Source organism: Diceros bicornis, chromosome 22 (assembly GCF_020826845.1).
Source record: "Diceros bicornis minor isolate mBicDic1 chromosome 22, mDicBic1.mat.cur, whole genome shotgun sequence".
Taxonomy (NCBI): Eukaryota; Metazoa; Chordata; class Mammalia; order Perissodactyla; family Rhinocerotidae; genus Diceros; species Diceros bicornis.
In genome coordinates, this window is record NC_080761.1 from 42,965,063 (window position 1) to 42,992,506 (window position 27,444).

Here is a 27,444-nt window from a genome sequence, read left to right on the forward strand (position 1 = left end):
GGGACCTAGGAAGATAATGGAAATTTCTTAATTAAGAAGCTGTTCTCCTTAACAGTAAAAGCATTCTAGAAGCAAGTAGCACATGAAGAAAAGATACTTATATAAGTTTAAAAAAAATCTTCTATATGTGTCTTCCAAACATGAAGTACCTTTGAGGATTAATCAACTATAATTGAAACATCACCTAATTAATCTGATAGATTTCTTAAAATATGTGTTTTTCTGGATGTAGTGTAGTAATCTATAAAGTCAGAGTTGCACGAACAATCATGAGTGTCTACTATGGGCCACCATACAAGATTCTGGGGACAAAGTGAACAAGACATGACATTCCTGCCCTCATGGAGCTTATACTCAGAAAATATAGACCAGTAAACCATCATGTAATAAAGAAAAGCATCCGGGAAACATGTAAATTTCCTACCTCTGTCTAACCTTTTATACTTTACAAAGGTTTAATTTACTGTACTTCATTTGCTCTTCAACAACCTTGGGCAGTTAAGGAAACTGGAACTCGAGAATCATTCAGTTAGTAAATATTGGAGTTGGATTTCAGATCAAACCCAGTGCTCCTACTTCCAGACCACGTTCTCTCTCGCAGGACCCCATGGCTCAGCTGAATACTGGGGAAGTAAGTATACAATGGACACATACATTTATCTGATGAATTAAGGCATATTTTTACTAATTGATTTTCTTATGCAATTGACCATAACCTTTTTTAAGATGAGATTTAAAACTCTAGCTACCCTTAGCAAAGAGACTAATTAGTTAATAATTCCTATTTAGTATGTTTAAAAACTACTGAAACATGAAAAAATGAATGCCATCATCTCAGTTCTAAAAACAGAACTGCATTGTATGGTGGCTTTAATATAAGTTCTTATTAGCAGTTTTCTGTTCAAAGCTGAAATACTTTTGACTCAAAAGCCATGATTCTCAAACTGTAGTGTGTATGAGGCTCATTTGAGGAGCCTGTCAAAATGCAGATTCCTGAGCTCATTACCAAAGCTGCTGATTCAACAGATCTTTAGTGGAGCCCAGGAATCTGCATGCTAAATAAGCACCCTTAATTCTGTGACGCTTGCTCCCTGGAATATATTTTGAAAAACTGCCCTGGAGAAAAGTGCCACATCAAAATTAGCATATCATTTAGACCCAGAAGAAGAAAGTAAAAATTACCTGAACAAAGGAGAACATGATAATGTTTACAAAGCAAAAATAAACAAATGAGAGGAAGATGTTGGGGAAAGGAGAGGTCGTTTTTAGCACATTTCAATTTTAATTTTAAATTACTTTAATACTTTTGCACAATAAAAATGTAACTGTTTTCTTTGTACATAAATTTAAATAAATGGAAGAGTCTTTCTCTGGAGAAATATTTCAGATATTGATGTTATATCTATTTCGTCTTTTGAAAGAAATACAGATTCTTATATGTGACAACTTGGTCAAGGTAGGCAGAATAAGGTATAGCAAAAGAAAAAAAAAAACAACAGTTAGCTTCTCTGAGGGACTTCAGTGAGATGTGAGACATTGTTTAGTAGCAAACTGCTTTGCAGGAAGCTTGGTAAAGGTTTCATAATGATGCGCTGTGCCTGGCACATTGTAGGCACAAAAGAAGTGTTTCTTGAATGAACACAGGCGTGTGTATGCAGCCGACTAGGGATCAACTCGTTCCACTAAGGTTGACCTGTTTATTGAATGAAAACTTAAGACCAGGATAAGAGTGTTTCTTGAAATGCTTATTGGAGTAAAATAAAACGCATCTATACTGAATGGATATGTTTGGAAGAAGTGTTAGTTATTGCTTTTCATTCAACTACTTTGATAAATGAAAAGCCCGAGGACTCTGATGATATTATGTGTGTGTGTGTACTTGTATTTTTTAGGTAGACTTTTGCTGAGTGATGAAATAAATTCTTCCCAGAATTTGACCCGCCCCTGCCACCTGCCCCCCCGCCTTTTTTCCGCACCAGAGGCACTGCTGATGTTGATCACTACTCTTCAGCTTGGGTTACTTGGAACTTCAGGCAATGCAACTTGGCATTTGAAACTCCAAAGAAAGATCATTTAAAAAATTATGTCTTATGCTTTCAAAATATCTAATTGTTTCCTATTTCATCTATATTAATTAGATTTGAGAAACTAAGCATTTGATGACACTGAACAAAATGAAATGGAGATTTGATGGACATATGGTTAAAACAGATAGCCAAAGAAATCAACTTTGCAATCTGGGTAACATCCAATTAACTAGATGTTTTACTAGATGTCTGGGTTTCTTAATGTGGGGAACGTGAACTTGAATGGGAAAAGAAATTACATCCTTATTTTCACTAACCTCTAACAAAGTTTAGTATTTCTTTCAATTATGAATATAGGCAACCAACCACAGTAATATTAACAATTGTAACATTGTCACCAGAGAAAATCACAGATTTTTTTATGTTACAGTTATTGAAGATATCTCAAATTATTGTCAATCCTCATCTCCACTCCAAAATTACCATAATTATAAATATACTTGTGTTTATTTTTGGTCTTCTATTTTAAGAAATAGGAAGGTTCTTTAGGTAATCTGGTTTAAAAATTAAAGTATCATTTAATAATGGAATTGTAATTTCTTATAATGACCTAATAAAGTGTAGTTTCTCTAATTCTTTCTCTTCATTTTAGTGATTCTAGTGATATTTTAGCAATGTAAGTAGCCCTCTTTATTAGGAAGAAGCTAGACTAAGTCACCTAAAATTTGCAAAGGGATTCTGTTCTGTTTACACACTAAAGATTTCAGTAATTTTTTTTAAATATAGAAATAAAATAAAGAACTTTAAAAAAATGTAGCTTCTTAAAAGGATAATTTTAATACTTATTTTAAAATTCTGAATAAATTTATAAAGATGTCAATTATCTTTATTAGTACTCAATTGTTTCTTTCCAAATGTTTCATTTAGTGGAAATAAGATTACTCATTTTTTTATAATTACATTTTAATTACCTGGTTCTTCTGTCACAAAATATTTAGTACTCTTTTTACATAGTTACTGGATAATAAGATTTTATAATTCTTTCAAGAAAAGTGAATGATATAGTGATGGTAAAGAAATGATTCTATTAGTTATTCACATGTATTTTAAATCTTCAAAAGAGCATTTTTCAAAACTTATAAGTGATGATTTATATATGACTTCTAATAATTAGCAATAATAATTCAGTAATAAATAATCTGAAACATCACTAGTTCTTAATTTTCTTGCCTCCTTTAAATGACTTACTATATTGTTGTACCTTTTATTTCCCTGTAGGGTATGTATATGGCCTGATTTTAAAAAGAAAAAGGGAATATGGGGCATTATTTGTGTATTTACCAAAGGTCTATTCTGTTGCCAATCTTCCTCTTTTTTCGCTTGAGGAAGATTAGCCCTGAGCTAACATCTGTGCCAGTCTTCCTCCACTTTATATGTGGGTTGCTGCCACAGCATGGCTGACGAGTGGTGTAGGTCTGTGCCCAGGATCCGAACCCACGAACCCAGGCCACTGAAGCGGAGCACCGGACTTAACCACTACGCCATGGGGCCGGCCCCCATTAGGATCCTCTTTTAAGGCATCAAAGCTCAAATAACTTGAGTAATATTAACGATTACTCTTTCAGGGTTTGGGGAAATGTTTCTTTAATTTTCTACATGTATCTAATGTTTACAGTGGATGTTAACTCTGGAGACATCTGTCTATAAAATATGTTATTCTAGACAACCGCAGAGCATATTTCACATCACTCCCCTCCTACAGATCTGCTGCTATTTGGGAAGTCAGCAGTGAAAAGAAATAAATGTAAATAGATGTAATTTAGGTTAACGACTTTGGTTTCTCAATTTAATTGAATTGACTCCCATTAATCTCCTATTTTCATTAACCTTATAGGAAAATAATCAGGCTTCACAATATAATTGTAACTTGTATAAAATCCACAGTTTGGTGAAGCAGGTTGTTCAGACTATGTTTTGAAAATACAATGTGTGAGAAACACACTGCTGTGATATGTCTAGAGTTTTGAGGAGGAGTGCAATTATTTCACATCATGGGTTTTTGTCAAATCCTAGGTGTTTTTCCACCAGAATGCTTTCCGGGTTGTGTTTGCTGCAGCTGAATCCACAAGCCTGTCTTTTCTTATGTCACATCGGAATGCTGTGCTTCACATTTTCTTCTTTTTAATGGGGAAGACTCTGAGGATGTCACTTCTTTCTGAGTAAAGATGACTGTAGGTAAAGTACATACCTAACGTGGAGAAGGAAGTCGCAAAAGTAAGTAAGATTGATTAACCATTTCTCTGGAAAGAACCATGGTTGTAAAACACAGTCAGAGTGCTGCTTGGAATCCAGGGACCAGACACGTGCAAGAGAAACTCAAAGAAGGAACACTTAAAGAAGTGTCTAGATTTTCTGCAGAAGGAGAAGTAAAACAAACCCCTCAATCTTACTATTTGTTTATTGCAAGGAATTAATTTTTCTCTTTCTTTAGAGGAGCTCTCTCCACTTCCTGAATTTTCACGTTTGTCTTCTCTTTGATGTGTTGTTTTTATATATCTGATAGTTGTTACCTTCTAGATGTAATCATTATCTTCGGGATTTGTGAAGGTTAGAGCTAGAGAAACTAAAATTTAATAATGGAATCTTTTTCCCAATTTCCTGGGAAAAAAATTAATTGATGAAATTTTTTCAACTGTTTCTGTTCCATACACTTTTTTGAGTCTTTAGCACCTCCTCCCACTTGCCTGCTAGGAAATGCTAGCACGTAAGGCCAAACAAACAAGAAACAAAATAGATATAAATATGGAAAAAACAGGAACAGCCAAGCTTGCTTAGTTTGACATCTAGATTTTGTTTGTGGGTGCCTGTGTCTGTGGTCAAAACTTCTATATTTCATACACAGTGCAGCTACGTTTCCTGCTGGTAAAACTGTTCTTGTTCCTAAGGTTAAACAGTGATATACTAGATCTTGTGATGTCCTGCCAAAAGCATTATAATTTCTACCTGCTTTATTAACAAGATCTAGTTTATCATGTCAGGCTTCCTTTTCAGTCTCTCTCATGTTTACAGACCTTTCCATTAAGGTAGATGGCAGCACTCAACAAAAAGCGGGGGAAGAATGCAAAAACAAAACAAAACAGAGAAGCCACTTACCTATAAAGAGCATCATGAGATATATTTTCAGCACGTATGGGAAATAGATGGATAAGTCAAAGGGCAGCTTTGTGGAGTAAGTGCCAAATGATTCAAAATAAGGCAGGGACTGATAGACGGCAAATGCTGTTCAAAGAAAAAGAAGGAATCATGAAGGTTTCCCTCCTTCATCTGTTAAGGGATGTGCATATATGTCTGCAGAGCTGAAGGATATTTTGAATTTGATCATGGCGGTTTTGTAACAACTGCTGAATCCTTTAGCTAAAGCTACAGGTTGATATAGAAATCTGCTGAATCATTAAATTGGCAAGGCCATTACAGCAGTGTGACTTGTTGAATTTTTGTCTGTCTTATACTTTATTATGCCTACAGAGAAATAGTATACAATGTTTCTTAAAATGATACCTCAAAAAACACCTGTGCACTTAGCCACAAATAAGGGTGATAGCCAAATGAATTTGGAAAATGCTGCATATGTTTTTCTATTGGAGTTTCACAACACACGTTAGTATAGTAGATTCTGAAAAGTTCTGTAATAAAGAAACTGGTATCACCCAACATTTCCTCAGTTTAACTGGCCTTGTATTAGTTCCTCCTTCCTTCCCACACCCCAGCAGTACTTAATAAAAATTCCGAGGAACTCGGAGAAATGCTGGCCTAAATTATTTTGAGGGAGGAGGTGTCAGATAAAAAGAGATGGAGGTTCTATGAAACTGTATTCTACATATAGACTTTTGACATCATTTCATGGAAATAACTGATAAAGTACTATGGTTACGTAAGATGTTATCACTAGGATAAGCTGGGGGAGGGGTATATGAGAACTGCACAATTTTTTGCAACTTCTTGTGAGTCTAAAATTATTTTTAAAAGTTTCTTGTTTTAAAAAGATGGAGGAAAAGTCAGGCACCAACAGCTACTAGAGCTAGACAGAGAGGGTCAGTGGCATCAGCACAGGGTCTGCAGTTGGCACCACTGCATACCATCTAAGATTTCCAGGGGCTACACCTAGGTCTCTAGCATTTTATCAGTACAGTTGATTTGGTTATTCCTATGAACTTGGTTTTTGTTTCCCATTAGCAGATGGGAAACTATAGTTATTAAAATATATTCCAGTTATCAAAAGTCAAGTAGGTTTTCTTAACTACATGTTTTTATACTTTGGGACATTTGAAATATATAGAAACATAAAGATAAAATTAGTCACCTATATTCTACCACCCAGAATTAATCATTATTGACATTTTGTCATGTATGCTGCTAGACTTTTTTTCTGCATATACTTTGCTTTTTAATGGCAAGAATAAGCTTGTCAATCTAATTTAAATAAAAAAATATGAGTTTTACAGCAACCATGTAGGAACATGGCTTAGAAAGAAGTCTTAGAATTATGGAATAACAAGAATGGAAAAGTTTCCTATACATTTATTTATCCCTTATTTTTAGGAAAATATTAGTCATATTTCTACCTTACTCCTTTACATACTGTTTACAGTATTTTTCCTATGATATAACACAGGAATGTACTTAATGTTTCAATGAGTGAGGGATTTCATTCTCAAAGAAATGGCAACCCTTTTTTTATGGTTTTCAAGAAGATTATTCTCTAGATTCTCTTGGCATAGTCTATTCCAAAATTTAATAATTCTTCCCTTTGAAAACAAAACAAATTTTAAAACTCTATCTAATATGATTTACTCTAATATAAGCTCCTTTTCTCTGGTCATCGGTAGATAGAAAACATGTGGTTATATTGTATATACTTTATGGTTATTGCCAACATCACCATCATTTTATGTTAAATCTGTTTATGTTTTCCCTTAGTTACCTTAACATGCTTTCTTAATTTCTTTATGCCTTCAGTTTTCAAAACTTTAATCACGTCTGTTTCAGAAAGTTCCCTATCAGTCTGCCAAATCCATTACAGAAGGAAGCATATATTCCCCAAATATCCTCAAGCACTTTGCAAATTGATGATTTTCATTATTTGATTTTAAGTTTTAGGTTTACAGTTAGGCTAAGTAATTAGCTTACTTGGTATTGTATGCAGTAATTCTTTCAGCGTTTAGTAAGCATGCAGCCTGGGTTCATAACAGGAAGAAGGAAGGAAGCAAGAAAACAAACAGAAGCCCGTATCCCCATGGCACTTAGAGGCTAGTCAGGGAAACAGACATTCATCAAAGAATCACCCAAATGTCTAATACAACCAAGATAGGTCTTATCAAAGAGAGATTCATGGTGCTGTACTAGGGGGAGTTGACTTAGCTGAGGAAGTCAGGGAATGCTACCTGAGAAATTGATAATTGACCTAAAGGTGGAGTTAACTTTTGCTGGCAGAGACTGGGATGCATGGTAGACGGTGAGTGGGAAGGACAGTCCAGCCAGAGGGAACTGAATTTTTATGCATTAAAAATAGTCACTGAATCACTAAATGTTAAACCCCTTTTGGATGAGTAAATAGACTTAGGTTAAATGATTTACCCAAAACTCATACAGAGTTAATGAAGTTAAGGGCCTGTACTCAGATGTCCTCATTCCTCCTCCAACATTTTGTCTACTGTGCAGAGCTGCTTCCCCCTCTAACTTTGTTTCTTAATGCTTTGCTTCTTTGCATCAAGGGAAGTATGCCAGGAAAGATACATTGAGCCAGCTAAGCAGTAGCAAAAATAGAAAAATTAATCATCAAAAAATTTAGTGAGCCATTATAACTAGATTGCTTTGTCACTCTTTTCTGACCTTCAGCGAGAACACACAAAGGATAAATGGGCATCCACAGTGTTTGACTGAGCCATGTCAAGACGGCATAGGATATTCCGATGACTGATAACATGCTGTAAGTGTACCTGCAAGGAGACAAGGAGCTCATAAACATCAGTGGCTGCTCATGTCTGGGAAATAACAGAAGAAAATACCTTACTATGCAATTAAATACACAAATAAAACTGGAAAGTGTGCAAATTCCATTCTTCATTGCCTATAATTTAAGCAGGAGAAGAGGTAAAAAAAAAGAAAAAAAAATGGGGGGAAGGGCACCATGTCAGTCTGGCTTGTCTCATCGGGTGGATTGTGGATAATTATGGAGGTGAACTGAGAAAAATCTAACCCTTATCCCTCAGCAAATGACAGTTAAGAGTTTCCTTGATTAGTGACTTCAATTTCACTCAGAAGCCAAGCCCTTTTTATGCAGGAAACCACTAGGTTTTTTAAGACATACTTGTAAATATTTAGGGAATGAATTTTAAAAATAAAAATATGACTTCCAAATCCTTATTTGGCATCCTTCTACTTATGTGGTTGTGCCATCTTGTGTGATCAGTTAAAGAACTGGCCTTAGGAGCTTGTTTGGGATACAGTAGGTAGTTTTAAACCTGCCTTTGTGATGTAATAGATGAAGTAGTCTACATCTTTTTATTTCTCTGATGTATGCTTAAGCATCACCCAGAGGACTTGCTGAAGTATAAATTGCTGTGCCCTATCCCCAGAGTTTTGATTCAGTGGTCTGAGGTGGAGCCTGAGAATTTGTATTACAAACCAGTTCCAGGTGATGCTGAATGCCATTGGTCCAGGGACCGTAATTTGAGAACCACTGGAATAGGCAGTGCATACATAGGGCAAAACAAAATCGAAAACCTTGAAAACATGAATGGAGAAAAGTAAATATCTCATTCCAGGACCCTAATTCCTCAGAGGCAATGACCAATGCCTATTTCTTATATATTCTTTCAGAAATACTTTTGCATATGCTTATCTATGTGTATATATACTATATACCAACAGTGCAATACGTCACCAAACATGGCATGTTATCAAACTTTTTGATCTTTACCAATCTAAATGAAAAATGGTATCTCACTATTTTTGTTTTTTTATCTTATTACAAGAGTGGGTATGCATCTTCTCATATGTTTAAAAGCCACTTTGACAATCAATGTATCTTTTTTCTTTTGTTGCTTGTGTTTTGAGCATCAAATCTAAGAATCCACTGTCAAATCCAAGATCACAAACATTTACTCCTATGTTTTCTTCTAAGAGTTTTAAAGTTTTAGCTCTTACATTTAGGTTTTTGATCCATTTTGAGTTAATTTTTGTATATGATGTGAGGTAAGAGTCCAATTTCATTTTTTTGCATGTGATATCCAGTTGTCCCAGCACCATTTGTTGAAAAGACTGTTTTTCACCATTAAATGGTTTTGGCACCCTTAAATCAATTGACCATAAATGTGAGAGTTTATGTCTGGACTGTCAATTCTATTCCATGACATATCCACATGCCAGTATCACACTCTTGATTATTGTTGCTTTGTAGTAAGTTTTGAAATTGGGAAGTGTGAGTCTTTTTATGTTCTTCTTTTTCAAGATTGTTTTGGCTATTCTGGGTTCTTTGGGTTTCCATATGACTTTTACGATCAGTTTCTCAATTTCTGCAAAGATGCCAGCTTGGATTCTGATAGGGATTGCATTGAATCTGTAGATCAATTTGGGGAGTGTTGCCGTCTTAACAACATTCAGTCTTCAACCCATAAACATGAGATATCTTTCCATTTTTTTAGTTCTTTAATTTCTCTCAACAATGTTTTATAGTTTTCAGTGTATACATTCTGCACATATTTTGTTTAATTTATTCCTAAGTACTTCATTTTTTTGATGCTATTATAAGTGGAATTGTTTTGTTAATTTTATTTTAGGATAGGTTATTGCAAGTGTGTATAATACAACTGATTTTTGTATATTGATTTTGTATTCTACAACCTTGCTGAACTAGTTTATTAGTTCTAATATATTTTAGTGGATTCCTTATGATTTTTTATATATAAGATAATGTCATCTGCCAACAGAGATAATTTTACTCCTTCCTTTCCAATATGGATGCCTTTTATATCATTTTCTTGCCTAATTGCCATGGCTAGAATTTCTAGTACAATGTTGAATAGAAGTGGCAAGAGTGGACATCCTTGTCTTGTTCCTGATCTTAAGAGGAAAGATCAGTCTTTCATCATTAACCATCATGTTACCTGTGGATTTTTCACAGATGCCTCTAGCAGGTTGAGGAAATTCCCTGGTCCTGGTCCTTTAAAAAAGTCATTCCAGGGTAAGTTGGGAAGATAATTCTACCCCCATTTTACAGAGAAAAAATTGAGTTTCAAAAAGGTTAGGTGCTTCACTCCTAGGTTAAGAGAAATGAAAACATATGTGCACACAGAAGCTTGTACGTGGATGTTCGTAGCAGTATTCCTCATGACCAAAAAGTAGAAACAATTCAAATGCCCATCAACTGATAAATGGATAAATAAAAAGTGGTATATCAATATAATGGAATATTATTCAGCCATAAAACGTAATGAAATACTGATACATGTTACAACATGGATGAACCTTGAAAATGCTCAGTGAAAAAAGCCAGTCACAAAAGGCCACATATTGTATAACTCCATTTATATGAAATGTCCAGAACAGGCAAATCCATAGAGACAATATGTTAGTGGTTGCCAGGGCCTGAGAGGAGGAGGGAATGGGAGTGAATGCTAATGGGTTTGGGGTTTCTTTTGGGGATGATGAAAATGTTCTCAAAAAAGATAGTGGTGATGGTTACACTTGTCTTTGAAAACAGTAAAACCCACAAATATTATACTTTAAAAGGGTGAGTGTTAAAGTACATGAATTATCTCAATACTGTTGTGGTTTTTTTTTTAAAAGTTAAGTGATTTGCCCAAGATCATATAGCAAGTAAGTAGTGGAGGTGAAGTTCATCCTGAGATCTTCTACTTCTATGTCCAAAAGTCTTTCCATGACATCATGATACCACTCTCAATGCACAAGTCACTTTGTTCTCCAATAGGTCTACTGAGCTTATCTGAGACTGAATCAACACTGAAAGAGTCGGGCGTACCAGAGAATAAGATATCAGAAAGCCACAGTCCCAGATGAGGCTCCATGTCTCATGAACAGGAAGTCATGGGCTCTGAAAATCCCTGAAGTTTAGCCCCCAAGTCTACAAAACTATCAGGTAAAAATGAGAAATAACTTACTAAGTTATATATACAAAGAATTATAGTTATTTTAATTCAACAAAATATTCTAATCCACTCTAGGGCTCAACCCATTATTTAGAAATATTTTAACTCAGCTAAGTTATTGACATTATAATAAATAAGGAATTTACATAAACTCAGCTAAAATGCTAGGGCTGTTTTGTTACCTATGCACATCCAGATCTTTCAAGCGGAAGGGGCACTTCTCATCTGTAAGAGCTGAAGTACCAGTTAGGACACTTCCCCAAAGTGAGCTACTGAGTGAAGGGGACTGTTTTACGCCACTGCTGGTAGAGATAAGACTAGGCTCATCTCATTGCAAAGTTTTAGAATTAGAAGGAAATCGAAGATGATCTAGAGCAAGGGTTCTTAACCTGAGGTCCAAGGATTCCCAGGCAGTCCACCCAAGAACTTCAGTCAATCATCTGAAACCACTGGAATTGTATACAAAAATGTGTGTGGAGGTCCATTTTTTTCCCAGCGAGATCAGGCCCCATATTTAAAATATTCTCAAATTCACAGAAACCAACTTTGTAAATTCAGACTATGATGTAATAAAAGTCTTGCTTTGCTTATTAAAGTAACATGTACCAAAGCAATTGCAAGAAATGCCTTTCATTAGCAAACAGCTGTGAGGTTTATTCCAAATTGGTGTTTTGCCAAGTCTTCTGCTGGAAACCTGAATGTGCTGATTTGCTCTTGTAATACCACAGTAGGTTTTCATTATCTTTGATATGCCCATTATGGAAAGCACTAAAAATACATTTCCATATCAAGATAAAATAATTTGAAAAGGGGTTATGTTTTTCTCTCTCATTCAGAGTAACCAACTGTAAGCAGCTATTACTGGTTTCACTGTAAAAAGCAATTTGACTTTGTTTTAAGAGATTATTTTGTCTCCTTACCTAACCATATCCAATAGATTCCAAAAGAAGAATAAAACGCACACCACATATTTCTCTTGGACTTCCTCTTGACTGGTGATCACCACAAAGAGGATGATTATTCTCTCTGTGAGCTAAGAAAGAAACAGCAAAGTCAAGAATTAGGATCATCTGTTAAGCATGTAGGTAATTTTCTAATTTTAAAAACCAGAGTTTTTCTTAAAAGTATGCTTTAACTGGAAATAAGTACACTAAACTGTTAACATGATCTCTGAGGGAGTAGAGTTATGGATGAATTTCATTTCCTCCTTTTTGTTTTTGTATATTCTCCAAATTCTATTTTTTATCCAAATTCTATTTTTTATCAGGATATTTCCCTTCTTGTGATACATGCACACATGTTTTTGTTCACTTTGTCAAGCTCTTACTGAGTGTCCTCGATGTATTAGATGCTAAGATTTTATGTATAATTAAGCATGGTCCTTGCTCTGGAGGGTAGCAGCAGTAGGAGAATGTGAGGCAATAACCATAACACATGTGACTAATGCTGTCATTTAGAGTGCTATGTATGGGAGCACAGGTGAGGGAGATATCTGCCTGGGGAAAGGATACAGAGAGAATTATGAAGACAGGTACCATTTCAGCTGGATCTTGAAGAATGGACAGGGGTTCGTCAGGGGGACTGGATACGAGAAAGGGCATCCTAGGCCAAGGGAGCAGCCTGAGCAAAGAGGCAGAGGTGTGAAAACGCAGAGTGTGTTGGGAGCACTGAGAACCCCTGGGGGGTATGGGGGAGCATGCATAGAAGGGAATAATAGAAGATAAAATTGAAAACATGGTGGGGGCTGGGTTGTGAAGGGTTTTCAATGACAGGCTGAGAAATTTCAATTTCATCCAACAGGGAAGCCATTGTAGCTTTGGGAGGGGGGCTGGAGGAGGGGGAAGGGAAGTAATATAATCCTAACCCTCATAAGCTAGTGGAAAATGAAAAGAATTCAACATATTCATTTTTTTCCAAGTCAGTGAGCATTTGCAAATCATTGAGAATTCACAAACTTATGGCTTAGCTCCAATTACTGACCTCAAAAAATACATGCCTCTTTCCCAATCTAAACGTAATGTGCTTTCTTATATTGTATTAATATCCCCAGTACTCTCTGCATTTTTTGTGGGGTTTTTTAGTAGAACTTTTTATGTTGCTCTAAATGGTCAAGGAAAATATACTTGAGATGGAGGGAGCATATTAGTGATAAAGCAAAGGGAGAATTGCTTTCTACTTTTCAATAGCTGTCTTTGTTTTTAAAGCAGATCAAGGAGAAAAGACTGGGATAATCGATGACTTAGAATCATAGGCTGTTAGTCCTAGAAAATCACTTAGTGCAGAGAAATCCAAGATTTGCCAACAGTGGGCCACATGATCCGAAATCCACACATGTAAGCTATATCAGCATGTTTATGACTACCGTGGTGAGTCAAGAGGATCCTTGCTTGGCTAACGGAATTAGATATGATTCAAACCTTAATCAATCTGTGGAAGCTATCTACATAGCTGTTTTTCTTTTGTCAGTCTTTCTTTACAATGCCCTAGTTTCTTGATTTAATTTAATTACATTTATATAATGAATTATACTTAACTGCAATTATAATTACTGAATGAACCAAACTTGCTGTCATGACAACTGGCAGCCTTTGGATACAAGATCTTAGCAGCAAACAAGTACTTAGGCACTGCCTAATCTTACAGTTGATCAGTGCCTGCTAATTAGGAAAATCATTTAATTTTTGATAAAAATTTCAGGAGATACATACAGATGAATGCATACACACATGTATTTCTAATTACATGGCTGATTATTGAAAGAAAAAACTGATACTTCTTGATAAGATGGATCACTAGGGGCCCTTCTAGATGGTAGCCCAACCCCACCTTTTTACAAATAAGGAATTTGGGAACCAGAGGAGTTAAGTGACTTGCCCAAACTAGTGGCAGACCTAGACACCTATATATCCCAATTTTCCTGGTTTCCAGAGCTGTAAGCTATCTGTAATGTCAGGCTGTCCCTTAATAATGGGTATAGAGGGGAAAAATCTCTAAAAGAGAGAGACTAGGGCTGCACAATGAAACTCACTGTGTTGAAAATCATGCCTTGAGGGTCTATGGCATGTTAGTGATGGAATCCCAATTGCACAGAAATCAGCAATCAACATGCCCCCAAAACACAACCACATACATACATGTGGGTATATGAAGACCCCCCCCCCAACAATGGCAATTTAATTAGCAAATTATCTGATGGTCATTTAACTCTAACTTGACCATTCAATGTCAATACAGTGAGAGAATTAGGTGGAGATATTCTTAAATTGATAAAAGCCAATATTTATTGGTTACTTTGTGCCCAGTTCCAAACATACACCATCTCATTTAATCTCCATAATGACCCTAAGGAGTAAGTGCTATTATTATTATCTACCTTTTAAAAAGGATGTTGCATTTTACAAAGTGAAAGTGATTTGCCTACAGATCTGGACGCAAAATCTAGACAATGTGATTCTAAATCCCTTCTTCTGAAACAATAAGACATTTTCACCTTTGTTATTTTATGGGATACCCGTGCACCTAATATCCAGGTTATAGCCTGTTCTTCAAACAAGCCTCTCTTCAAAAGTTAAACCTTAAAACAAGAACTTCCTTGATTATCTAAATCAACACCAAAACAATCCTGAAGAATAGACTTTTTAAATTTATTACTTTTCTTTACATGAAATAATTTGACCAGTTACTGGGAGCTTACACTTGGGAGAACTTAACACTTTATCATTTTAAACAAATCCTATGAGAAAAGGACCAATTACTTGTAATGTTTAGTGCAACTCAAACAGGTAGAATAAAAGTATAGTAAAAAAACCCTATAACTTAGGCCAAATTAAACATGGTAATGTGGTCTACTCAAAAGTATGGTAACCATAAAATAAAAATACTTTGCATTTTTATGTTCTATTTGGGAATCCTAAAACTCCAGGTTAAGCAATGACCAAAACGAAGTTGTCACTTTATAAATAGCAGCTAGCACTTTAGTTATTAACTATCAAAGGGGTAAAATGATATTTCAACTATAGGGAGAATTTCTAGAATCTTAAAAATAAATTAGTTTTAGCCTCACAGACTATTATTTTACTAAAATGATAACCCAAACTATTTCAATCCTGTGAAATTCATTGAGAACTTCAGAAACATACCCTTATATGTTCAAAAACCACCAATTACTTTCTTCTGTAAGACAAAAGTATTTAAATAATTCCATTTATATATTTTTTGTTTATTTATTCATCATTCAATAGATGTTTATTGAGTGCACTGCTCTGGGGCCTGGGGGCTATAGCCACCATGATCAAGCCCAAGTCCCAGCCTTATGGTATTTACATCCTACTTGGTGAGACAGTGTGACCTTGGGTAATTTATTTAACTTTTGTGTTAAGTAATTATACTGGAGATAATAATTAGTGTTATATAGTAAATATTATATAGACTAAGGCTGTGAAGATTAAATGAGTTAATGCATGTGAAGAACTTACAAAAGTGTTTGGCATATAGAAAGCCCTAAATAAATGTAAGCTATTATTATTAAGAAAATAAATATAATTTAATGTAGTGATTAGTATATTTATAGGAAAATACATTTTTTTCTATATAGATAAGACCATCAGTGAATAAAAAAGATTAATCTCAGCATCTTTAAAATTATACCATGAATACAGCTTTATAATTATCACACTGAAGAACTCCATGGATCAAATGCAACCAACACAGGCAAAGTCTAAAATCTTATCTACTGAGTGAATTGTGTGTGTAATTCATTCCCAAGAGGCTTCAAAATTTTGAGAATCTCATAGCTTGACACTATCTTTTTTGTTTGTTTGGGGTTTTTTTTTTTTTGGTGAGAAAGATTGGCCCTGAGCTAACATCTGTTGCCAGTCTTCCTCTTTTTGCTAAGGAAGATTGGCCCTGAGCTAACACCTCTGCCCATCCTCCTCTATTTTGTATGTGGGATGCTCCCACAGCATGGCTTGATGAGTAGTGTGTAGGTCTGCACCCAGGATCCAAACCTGCGAACCCTGGGCTGCTGAAGCGGAATGTGTGAACTTAACCACTACACCACTGGGCCAGCCCCCTCGACACTGTCTTTAGCACTTAGCACAATTTTATATCTAAGAATATAAACCTGTTCCCAACTCAAAACTGGAAAGAAAATCTATACAATTTTATGGAAAATCAGAAGATTATTTAATCTAGCAATGCAAAGAAGCACCTGCTTCACAGATAAAAAGAAATTAGGGTGAAACTTGGCTGTTTTCCTGAAAGGGTTTATTTTAAAGATACTCCTTTGGGATTTCCTTCATATTTGTTCTCATAAGAATCTATGACTGTGAAATCTTTGGAGTGATTTTTGGCAAGCAGACTCCTGCTTGCCCTTATCAGAAATAGGAGGTAATATTGGTAAATATAAAAATAGTTCTTGCAGTTTGGGCTCACAAATGGAATTTCTGTAGGCACAGTAATTTGGGGGTAATAATTCCTAGTGTTTTGATTTATAGATTTTAAAAGTTGTGTAAAATTAATACATGTGCAGCAGTGTTTATTATGATGCAAAGGGAAGGATGCAGAATTTAGCCATTTTAACTCAGTTACATATGAAGTCTTTACATTTAAAGCATTTCTCAAAAGGTAAAGGAGTAGACTGGATTTCTCTGAGAGTTTCCTAAAGGCAATTCAGTCTAACGTCATGATACAAGGGTTAGTTTTGTGGAAATTTTCCTTTCTTTGAGTTGAAACATCCTAAAGCTATGTCAATAAAAACCTCTTTTTCAGGCTTCCACACAAGCAAAGTCAGAACAAAGCCCTTCAAAATCAATATTTCAGGGTGGGTAGTATTTCCGCTCTATAAAAGCCAAGTTGTTTTGATTAAATCTACTGAAATAGTCCCAATTCAACCTTTTTTTTACCAAGCTAATAAAATATGCAAGCTCATTTGGGAGAAAGGGGTTAGAGAGGAGAGATACCTAGTTTTCACTTATATTTTCACTTCTTATAATAGTTATATGCCTCTCATAGACTTTTTTACTATCCCATTTTATAAATTAAAAGTATCAAAAGTTTACTATATTTCCTTAAGTAATCTTAACTGGCATGTAATTATTTCCAAAAATGGACATCTATAAACAACTATTTATGTTACAGTTTTGCCCTTTTCCCCTTATGTATATATTTTTTAAATACATAAAATATATATCTGGGTGTTAAATTATAGTCTTATTGTCAATGGGTTTTGCCCCTTTTATCCTTTAGCGATTGTGTGTAATTTTAGAAATTCATGGCTTTTCCCTAACTGTCAAAATAAAGATATGGGTATAAAACATCTAAAAATGCACAGAACAAAACACAGAAAACAAACATACCACCACCATTTGATACATGTGATTCTAATTACTCAACTAGCTAATGGTTCCTACTGCTTTTTGGAATTACTTATCTTGATATTTTGGAAGACTAGTTCCCAAAAAGAGAATTCAGTTGTGACTCAGCAGTCTCCAAGAGTAATGTCAAAATAACATCACAAACGTGCGGACATGTTTTTCAACTCACTTGAAAGCAGCTGGACACCATGCATTTTTCAAGACACTGTATGCAATCAGCTATGACTACTGTGTAAGTAGCTTAGCCGCATTTTTAACTACAGTTTCTTCACTTAGAAATGGGGAAATAGGAAAACCAGGAATTATTACACAACCTTAGAGTTTTGTTTGGTTACTTTAAAGCAGGGGCCTCAGAGTCATCTCATAATGAGGGAATTCTTCTAATTGTCTGTAGAACTCTAATAAAGGAAGAGGGGAGAAAATGAAACTTTGGACATGAGGATGTGTTTTTGAAGCTTTCTCCAATTCCATATCCATTCTGAAAAGATAGTAAATGAATAAAAGAAATAGAGGGCAGATAAAATCTCAAAGAGATAAAAAGAGGAAGCCAAACAATTACAAGAAAAATGAATAATAATCAGCTCAGGATGAGAATGGTAATTGTCTTCTCTAGTGTGGTGATCCCTGACTTATTATCCCCCCCAACAATAAAGACTTCAAAATCATTTGAGCCCCATTAACAGTAGACTTTGCAACCTTACCTTTGAATAAAAAGTTTCAATGTATATTTGCCATTATTTTTAAATTACCAAACCAGGATATATCTACAGTGATCATATTTCTATAAGCCATTAGAGTTCTAACTAATAGTGATTAAAATCACACTTAAATATTCTAGAATTTCTGGAACTCCAAGAAATCAGATTTCTAAGTTGTATAATAATTTCTATTAATAGACAAGCCTACACAACTTTGAAAAGCATAAAAACTGTGCATATTTTCTAGGCATATTCAAGGTGCTCTATTTTCTTTCCTACAAATATACCTGTCCTGTTTCTCACATGTATTCCCTACACTGGCAATAACTAAAATAACACTACTCTTAATTTTGAAAATGCTGTTTTACCATGAAATTAATATTAGCCAATTTAGCCTAAAAGAGCAAAAAGTCCAAAAAAGTATACCAAAAGAAAACATGACTTAGATTTTAGATGAATTTGATCATACTCCAAGCAAAATAGTTCCATATGATAGAATACAACTTTCATTTAACCTGGGTTGTTAATTCTGTTCTCTGAAATATGCATTTTGGGTTGTTAACAAGTAATAAACACCAATAAATCTTGTTCCCAAATAATATGCTTCTTCTGGGACAGATATGAACCCATTTTTATTTTATAAGGATACATGTAAGGGAATTCCATCTAGGTCTTGGCTAGCTGACTACTCTGTTATTGGTAGTTCATACTCTAAATATTGCCCTGATTTTTATTTTACATTTGATATTTCAGCACTTAAAATGTCTTCATCCTAATGAATACTATTTCTTTACTTTTATTTAATGAGTAAAATTTAAAATTTCCTGTAAACTTGTAATGTGAGTTCTCAATAGGCTCCTTAGAATTATACTCCTATTTCCCTCTTTTAAATGTTCATGGTATTTTAAGCAAATTTTAATACAGAGATCTGTGCCACTTCTTCATTCAACAAAAACTTAAGGTGTACATTTAGATTCTAAGCACTTTGCTGGTTCTGGTAATACAATCAGATTCTAACATTTTAATTATTTTTACAATGCAAATTTGTCAAATTTATTTACCAATTTCGCTCATTTATTTTGCGAATAGTTAAAATTATACTCATGCAAATACCTTTTTCTGTAGATTTTAAACACATGTTCATATAGTCACCTAACCCTTATCTCTCCCTTCTTATGGAAAATACCACGTTTTAATTTTTCTTGCCTTAATCCAGCAATGATTTCCTAATGGATCTCTACTAGTGAATTTCCCATCTCCCTTCAACCTGCCTTTAAAAGGAACATGGTCATCTAAGGTTACAGACATGGTAGAAGGAACAAATAATAGCTAAAATAATAACAATAGCTACCAGGTATTGTCTTAACTAAGCACTAGGAACCTACCCTACCCATTTTCTCAGTTATGTTGTTATTTTCACATCAGATGAGGAAATGCGGTTCAGAACAATTATATGACTTGTTTAAATTCATACAACGAGTAAGAGGTAGAACTGGGATTTGGATCCAGGTCTGATTGATCCCCAAGTCTTTGATTAGATGCTATACTAGATAAACATGAATGATCTTTCCTTTCCATCTGGATTCAGTAAAAGTGGAAGAATGAACAACAAGTGGCTGGGGAGTATTCTATTGTCTGGAGAGGGATGAAGGGAACCTTTTTTTGATCACCTACATTTTGCCAGATATCGTGTATGTAGTCCTTTCCCTGAAACAGCCCAATGATTGTGAGTGCTATGACCCCACAGTGGTAGGTGGAGGCGCCAGTCATCAAACCCGAGTCAGAATGGCTCCAATCCTCTGCCTCTGTGGTGGCATAGTGAGAGTGGGAAGTGACTGTGACATCTCCTCCGAGAAGAGGATCACCGCAGTGTCGCACAGGTCCCCAAGCATCACTGTCCTAAATGTTTCCAGCTGCCTATTCTAACTGTACAGTATTTTTGGATGAGGTAATTTTTTCATGGAGTTTTCCTTATTAGTGATTTGGGTTGCAAGTTAGCAAGGGTTGGCTTTTTAACTGCCATAAAGTCAAGAAAGGCTGTAAACAACAAAGTTAATCATGAAACAGATTCTCTAATATTAATAAGGTGATTAAAACCTACCTGCAGAAACCTGGGAAGAAGATGGTTTGATTCAATGCCAACACATATGTGCAGCAACTCCAAGAGGGAAATGGACTGGCAAAGTCTCATCACAAGTCCAATGGCATAAAAAGTGTCAACCATGGAATCTGTGTCCAGTAAATTAAAAATATGGATACAGTAAGTAAAAACTAGATCACAACCCAAATTGATGCAACACTTTGAAACAAAATTGAGATAACTGGGCTGGCCCAATGGCATAGTGGTTAAGTTTGGCGTGTTCCACTTCAGCAGCCCCAGTTCCGTTCCTGGGCACCAACCTATACCACTCATCAGCCATGCTGTGGCAACAACCCACATACAAAATAGAGGAAGACTGGCCACAGATGTTAGCTCAGGCTGAATCTTCCTCAGGAAAAAAAAAAAAATTGAGATTATTTACTTCCTTATTCATTGTACATGTGAAAAATTTCCTAAATAGGCTACTAAATTATTAAGAATACTATGTAACCAAAGAAAGCACTTCATATTATAGTACATTTTAACTGCTCCTTTGCCAAAAAGAAATAAAAACTTGAAAAAGAAGGCTCCATGGCCAAAGCTATAGCATTTATTCCCCATTTATGAGATTATAAAGTAATTCCCACATAAAAGTAACCAATTAGAATCTAGACTACATCAAAAGTCAACAGGTTGGAGGGGAGCTCATTAAAGAAGCTTCCGTGCTCACAGCTTTTCCATTGACAAGAAAATGACAGAGAGGAGAAAAATATGATTTCAGAGAAGCTTTATGGAAATGACATTAATGATGCCATGATATCAAATAATATTTTATGTGTATCTAGCATTTCTGTCCTATACATACTTGGTTAGTGCTTTCTGGACTCTGATGGGGGATTTTGGAGTTTGCATTGCAAAGGGCCCAAATGAAATACTGTATTTGGAGAGAGCTGAAATGGGAGGGAAACAAATGTTCCTCTAAATAGGATAAATGTGTTGGTTTAAATTTTAAAATGAAATCCTGCCATGTTAAGAAACTTCCAGGGGAGACTTTGTGGTCTGTACTGCCTAGTGATCATTCACTAAGGGTTGATAATTTATTGAGCACTAAGGGTTTCTCTTCTTTGCAGCTCCATAAGGTGGACACTATTACCTTCATCCCCAATTCATAGATGATTCCTGAGGCATAGACAGTCCATGCTCTTATCCACTGCCTTGCACTTGCTATAACAGAGCATTATCAATTACACAGCTCGCTGACGGAGGAAGGTAGCAGGTGTTTCTAGTTTAGGTGATTAGATTGCTGTTAAGCTACTCAATTTATACATTTACTCAGGAATTGTACTGAACCCCCATTTAGTTGTTTTCAGTCTGCCTTCCAAACGAATAGGTTGTATTTCTTTAATAATAAGTAGCTTCTATAATTATAACGGCAGGATAATAATTAAGAAATAAATACATGGCTGACAAAAGCAATTTTCCCTACTGGAAAGGCTAGGCAGCATAAGAAAGAGTTCATTGCTTGTGACTCGTGTTGTGAATGACCTGTAAGATGCCCACAAAGCCACAGCCAACTTCTAAGGCCTGGAAGTGATGCCTTTTTCCTAAATATATAAAGGAAGTTTTCCCAATGCCTGTGTTTTCCTCTGCTTGAAGGCTCCCAACAATCATAGTTGAATTTCAAGCCTCAAGTTGTGTTTTTGGAGGTTCTTAACAAAGGCAAGAATTTATCTGTAGATTTGTAGTAAGAAAAAGCAACCTAAAATAGCTTATAGTCCTCAGAAGTAGATTAATTTCCTTACAATACAGAAGTCTGAATTGATGAGCACAGCATGATTTTTCCCAGATACAGTCTACACGTTTGTTTTAGCTGAAACCAGCAGTTGCTCAAATTTCAAGTCCTGCAACAGTTGTAAACTGTGATGACACTTACCCATGTGGGGATGGAACATGAAAAGAATGTTATTTTGACATTTAGTGATTCACTTTTTGAAAACTGAAATGCTATTTAAAATCTTTACTTTTGAGGAAACTGGAGGAAGCTGATGGCCTAAACTGTTAATGCCAGCTCCCATACGGGTGATGAGCCATCTACATTTTCTCAGGGATACATTAATCCTTAAGGGCACCAAATAGAAGCCTGGGGAATATAAAGTTTATCTTTCATTTATTAGTAGTCTCCAGTCACCTTAAACCTGAGGAATAAAAAACAAAGGAAGAATTTGGTTAATTCCTGATTTCTCTGCACAAAATATTATACTGGAATTTATAAGTTTCCTGAAAACACACCAGATCTGCTAAAGGTTGGTGCAGAATCAGAAAGGAAGAGTGACATGGCACCACCCCAATGCCATGTCTATGTTTTCAGGGCAAATTGTCAACGCAGGGAGAGGCCAAATCCCTTTTCCTCATCTTACCTCCCCCCTTCTCCAAAAAGGTTTTGGTTTCGGCATTAAGCAAGAAGTATGGTTACTGAAAAACATGGTCCCTGAATTTTAGAGGAGTGAAGGATATTAGGTGAAATTCATAGAAGTTATAAAAATTAATATAACCAGGGCTAGGTGAAAACAAGGATTAAAAGTTAAAAATCTAAAACTGTTTTGGAGTCTTACCTTTTCCAAATGAAAAGAATCTGACTGTCATATTTGTCAATATCCATGAGTGGCCACAGAACTGGATTAAATAGTAGATGAAAAGATAGGCATTCTTCCGATACCTATAAATACAGGAAAATACCATTAAACACTTCCTTTATAATCATCCTTTCAGTACTACACACAGGTCTCTTAACTAACCTACTGGCCAACCTGGGCAAGCGAGAGAAAACTATTCCGTATCAGAGTCTTATTTGCTTACCCTGTAACGCACATCAGATTTTGAAAGGACCCACAGCACACTGTCTGCTAAAGTGAGTATCCTGAGTTTGCCTAAAGCTAAATATGGTTCTATTTCAAACTCCACTTTCATCTTTGCTGAAGTTCTAACCTTGCCACTTGCCAAGGGATAAAAGTAAGCATCGCAAAGATGGCTTTGAATATTTTTGAAAAAAAAAATATGGATGAAAAAGGATTGATGTGATCAATATGTGTTCCAGTAGCTCAGCCTGCTAAGTACAGAACGTGAGAGAGAACTGGTTTATAGTTACAGGAGGGGAATGACGATGGCTTTCCCAAATGGTGGATGATGCAGTAACTGGACCGACTTCGAGTGCGTTATGTGATCGGGGTCAGTGTCTCGCCACTGCCTCCTATTATTTTTGGCAAGAGCAGGTAGGTTCCTTCATCAGACACCCATAGAAAGCAGTTTAGTCGCTCAGGCCAGAAAAGAGAAGTCAAGCTGGATTTAAAAATGAGTTGCTGGGAAGATGACTAAGAGAAGACGGACAGATACACGGTCTGAGGGAGTTAGGAAAAGCATTGTTTGAAGTGTTGCCTGGGAGTTCAGAAGGGTGGTGGGAGTGGCCCTGCCAGTGTAGACAAGGTTTTCTCCTAGTTGGAGATGTGAAACTTCTGAGAAATAAGGCAAATAAGTTGGGAAGCAGACACAGTGTAGCTTGTTGATTTTCCTGGCACCATCCAGATGACACCAAGTACGAAAGGGGTGGGGAAGAGGAATTCCTTCCTTAAACCTGCATCAGAATGACTTGGTGCGTTCAACATTCACATCCGCTATATTGCTGAATCAGTTTTTTAGGAACTGGGCCCCGGAATCTACACGTGCGATAGATGTTTCTAAACATCAGCCTACAACATTGTGTCTAAGAAAGTCAAGGGAAGGGCTGCAAATGGGGTGAGGGAGGAAGAGGAGAAGGACTGGCAGAGAGCGCAGAAAAGGAAGGGTTGGCAGAGCAGGTCCTTCCCATTTCATCTGTAAAATGGGGGAAATAATAGAGCCTTCTTCGTAGGGTTGTCGGGAGAACTGAACTAGTAGGTACCTGTCAAGAGCGCAAAAGGAGTGCGGGTGCAGGGTTGCGCCGCGCCGCGCCGGCGGCGGCCCGCCCAGCTGCTGAGGGGGGACCCGCCCCACTCCGCACCCCGGCAGCCCCTCCGCCCGCACCCCCTCCCCTCGGGTCGGCCGAGCGCCCTACCTGGGCTGCAGCCGGGCGGGGAGCGCCATGGATCTCAGGAGCCGCCGCCGCCAGGCACTCCAGCGCCGTCCGGAAAGGGGCACCGCCGGGAGCGCGGGAGGGGCGGCCCCGCGGGCAGGCGCGGAAGGGCGGGACCTCTCCACACTCAGCAATTTACAAAAAAGAAAAAGCCCAAGGTCGTGCAGTGGACACCGGATGAAAACCAAGTTCCTGAAGTTCCTGCAGCGGCGGGAGCGCGCTGCACCACCAACGGCACGCGGGGCGCGGCCCGGCCGCGAGGCTGGGCGGGCGTGGCGGCGGCCCGAACACGCCCGCGGGCCCCGCGGGTTCACGACGCTCCTTACAGGGCTTCCTAATCTTTGGGTTGAGACTCTGCTGCAAGCCTCGTGGAAATTAATGGACCCTCCCTGCTGCTCCCCAAAGCGTGCAGACAGGCCATCCCAAAGCCTCCCCGGATCCGTGGGCCCCAGGTGGGCGCCTCTCTTTTTACCTTCACCTGGGAGAGCTGTTCAGAGAGGAAGCTTGTGGGCGCACCTTCCCTAACACTTCCTTTCCAGTTAAGAGGCCTGATTCCCCCAGATTCAGGCATTCTTGCCCTCTAATCTCCCCTGTGTCCTCACTGATGCTGGCAAATCCTTTTATTCACGTTGGGTTCATCTCCCTATCCTATGCCCAGCGCTAAGAAAACCTTCTGATGGCTCAGGCCTGCGGTGTCACTGTCTCCTTCATACTCAGATGACTCGCCTCCTTCTTTGCTGATAACATCCAGACCATCTCCCAGCTTCTCTGCCATCTAAGGGAAACTACCCACAGTATATTAAAAACAAAACAAACCGCCAAGAAAACACTTGCAAGGAAGTGGGACTATAACACCCAATTTTGGGGGTTGGAAGGTAATACCCCCATTTTACTCAAAGGGAAGTTGAGGCCTTGAAAAAATGTGAAGTCACTTGCCACAGGTCACACAACTGATAAGTGGTAGTTTTAGAATGTCAAAGTGGGCGTTTTTCTCCCTTTAGGCCATAGGTTCCTTCCTCATAGTCCATTCTGACCTCTCACCCCATGGTCCGCCTCTCACTTCTGCATTTCTCTGCACCTTCACCCACCCCTTGCCCTCCCTCCCCTGCAGTCACCAGTCCCTCCTCAAAGGCACTCCATCAGTTATTAGCCACCGCCTCTTCTTGCTTCTTCATCCTCTCCTTTCCACTGGCTTTCACAAGTTTAAGAACATATTCGAGTCTCTCCTACCCTAGAATTAAATATTTTATTCTTTCTGCTTCTCTCTTATGTAACTTTCTCTCTCTTTTTTCTCATAACTCCCTGCTGCCCTCTCTCATAACCAAGTGCTCCTTCCATTTCTTCCCATCTTCCTATTCCATAACACCTTACAGTCGGGCATTCCTACCCAACACTCTCCTGAAACTGCTCTCGGGGAGCTGTGTTCATTTCTTCTCTGAGACCCCATCCTGTGCTCACTGTGCTAGATGACCCCACACAGTCCTTGCTCTTTGGGAGCATTTGATCTATAGGGAAACTGATATGCAAGCAAAGACTGGTGGCTAACCTATCATCAATGTCATTTGTGCTCAGGCCAGGCAGCGAGAAAGGAAGAAAGCGCTGGATGTCCTGGAGTGGGGTGGGAGGGAGAGGGCGGAAAGACTGCCCAGAGGAAGTGACCCTTTATCACCAAACCCAGCCCCTGCGTCTACATCCTCATCTTCCTCTACAAGTCTGCTGCATTTACCAATTCACCTCTCCTGCCTTTACCTCTACAACTCTGCATGTTCTATTTCTCTCACCTCCTGTCCTCTCTCTCTCTCTCTAGATGAGTCCTCTTCTGCTCTATTTCCTCAAAGGTCTGCCGTGGGCCATCTTTTCCATTTGCCACCATGTTATCCCTCGGCACAGACGTCCACTATGGCTTTATCCCAGGCAGATAACGCTGACTGTGTTATCTCCAGCCTCTACTTTTTTAATGAACACTAGCTCTGGCCTTTCAATAGCTTCTTGGTGTTTCTGTGTGAAAATCCTATTGTAACTTCCAATTGAACCTATTTAAAATAAGTATACTGTCTTTCTTTCCAAATCATTGTCTTATTCCCCACAGAGAAACCACCATTTTCCTAGTCATTCAGGTTTAAAATTTGGAACTCATCATTGTTTCCCCATCCAATCAAATTCTATTGATTCCATCTTCTCAAGATACCCTATTGATCATTAGCTTCCCATTTCTATTCCTTATTACCCGGAACCGGGTGAAAAGCACAAAAAGAGCTCCTTTTTACTTGCCAGACAAGTAACAAACTACAAACAAATAAAAACACCCTTTCAAATCAAGCATTTAGGGAATTCTACTTTGTCTTCCAAGGAATAAGGACAGAAGAGAGTTTATGAGAGAACACTTCGGATGAGAAGAGAAATTCTCCCTTTCCCCTCACAGGGCCCCAGGGCAAGTCCTCTCTAGGTCCTGCCAGCACTACCAAGACAGCCTCCACAGCCTCCCTGCCCCCGGCGTCTCCTACTTCTACCCAGACTACCATACATTAGTTAAAGACTGCTGGAAGTATTTCTTGAAACACAGTCCTGATCCAGCCATTCTCCTGATCAAAATCCTTTGCTGGCTCCCTGTTGCCTGCTACAGTTGTAGCTCATCCTGCCTCCAAGCCTGTCACACAATGACATCTCGAACCACCCTATCTGCTACCCCCCAGCCCCCAGCAATTACAGCATATTCTCTGGCCAGTGTGCCTCTGTGAAAATTTCTCCTCTATTTTGAATTTCTCTTCCACCTCCTCCCCTTCTCATAGCCCAATATTTACCTGTCAAAATTCTATTAATTCTTTAAAGCCCTGCCCAGGGCTTCCTCTGGGAGCCGCTCTGCCTAATGGATGTCTATGATGACACTTGCTTTAAGATATTTTTATTGAGGTACCTGCCTACTCAACTAGATTATGGATTCCCAGAGGGCTCTACCTCTTAGTAAGAATTTAATAAATTTTAACTTCTTGAAA

The 27,444-nt window shown here is 37.5% G+C and overlaps 1 protein-coding gene across 1 annotated transcript; it reads right to left on the reverse strand.

Moving 5' to 3' along the window:
* Nucleotides 1-1,961: 1,961 nt before the first annotated feature.
* HACD4 (3-hydroxyacyl-CoA dehydratase 4) lies at nt 1,962-24,668 on the reverse strand. The gene is made up of 7 exons (XM_058565882.1): nt 24,434-24,668; nt 22,959-23,062; nt 20,368-20,495; nt 12,115-12,227; nt 7,917-8,023; nt 5,181-5,306; nt 1,962-4,275 (listed from the first exon to the last, which is right to left on the reverse strand). Exons 1-7 carry the CDS (start codon nt 24,460-24,462, stop codon nt 4,193-4,195), a joined length of 690 nt encoding a protein of 229 aa, XP_058421865.1. The 5' UTR covers nt 24,463-24,668; the 3' UTR covers nt 1,962-4,192.
* Nucleotides 24,669-27,444: the final 2,776 nt, after the last annotated feature.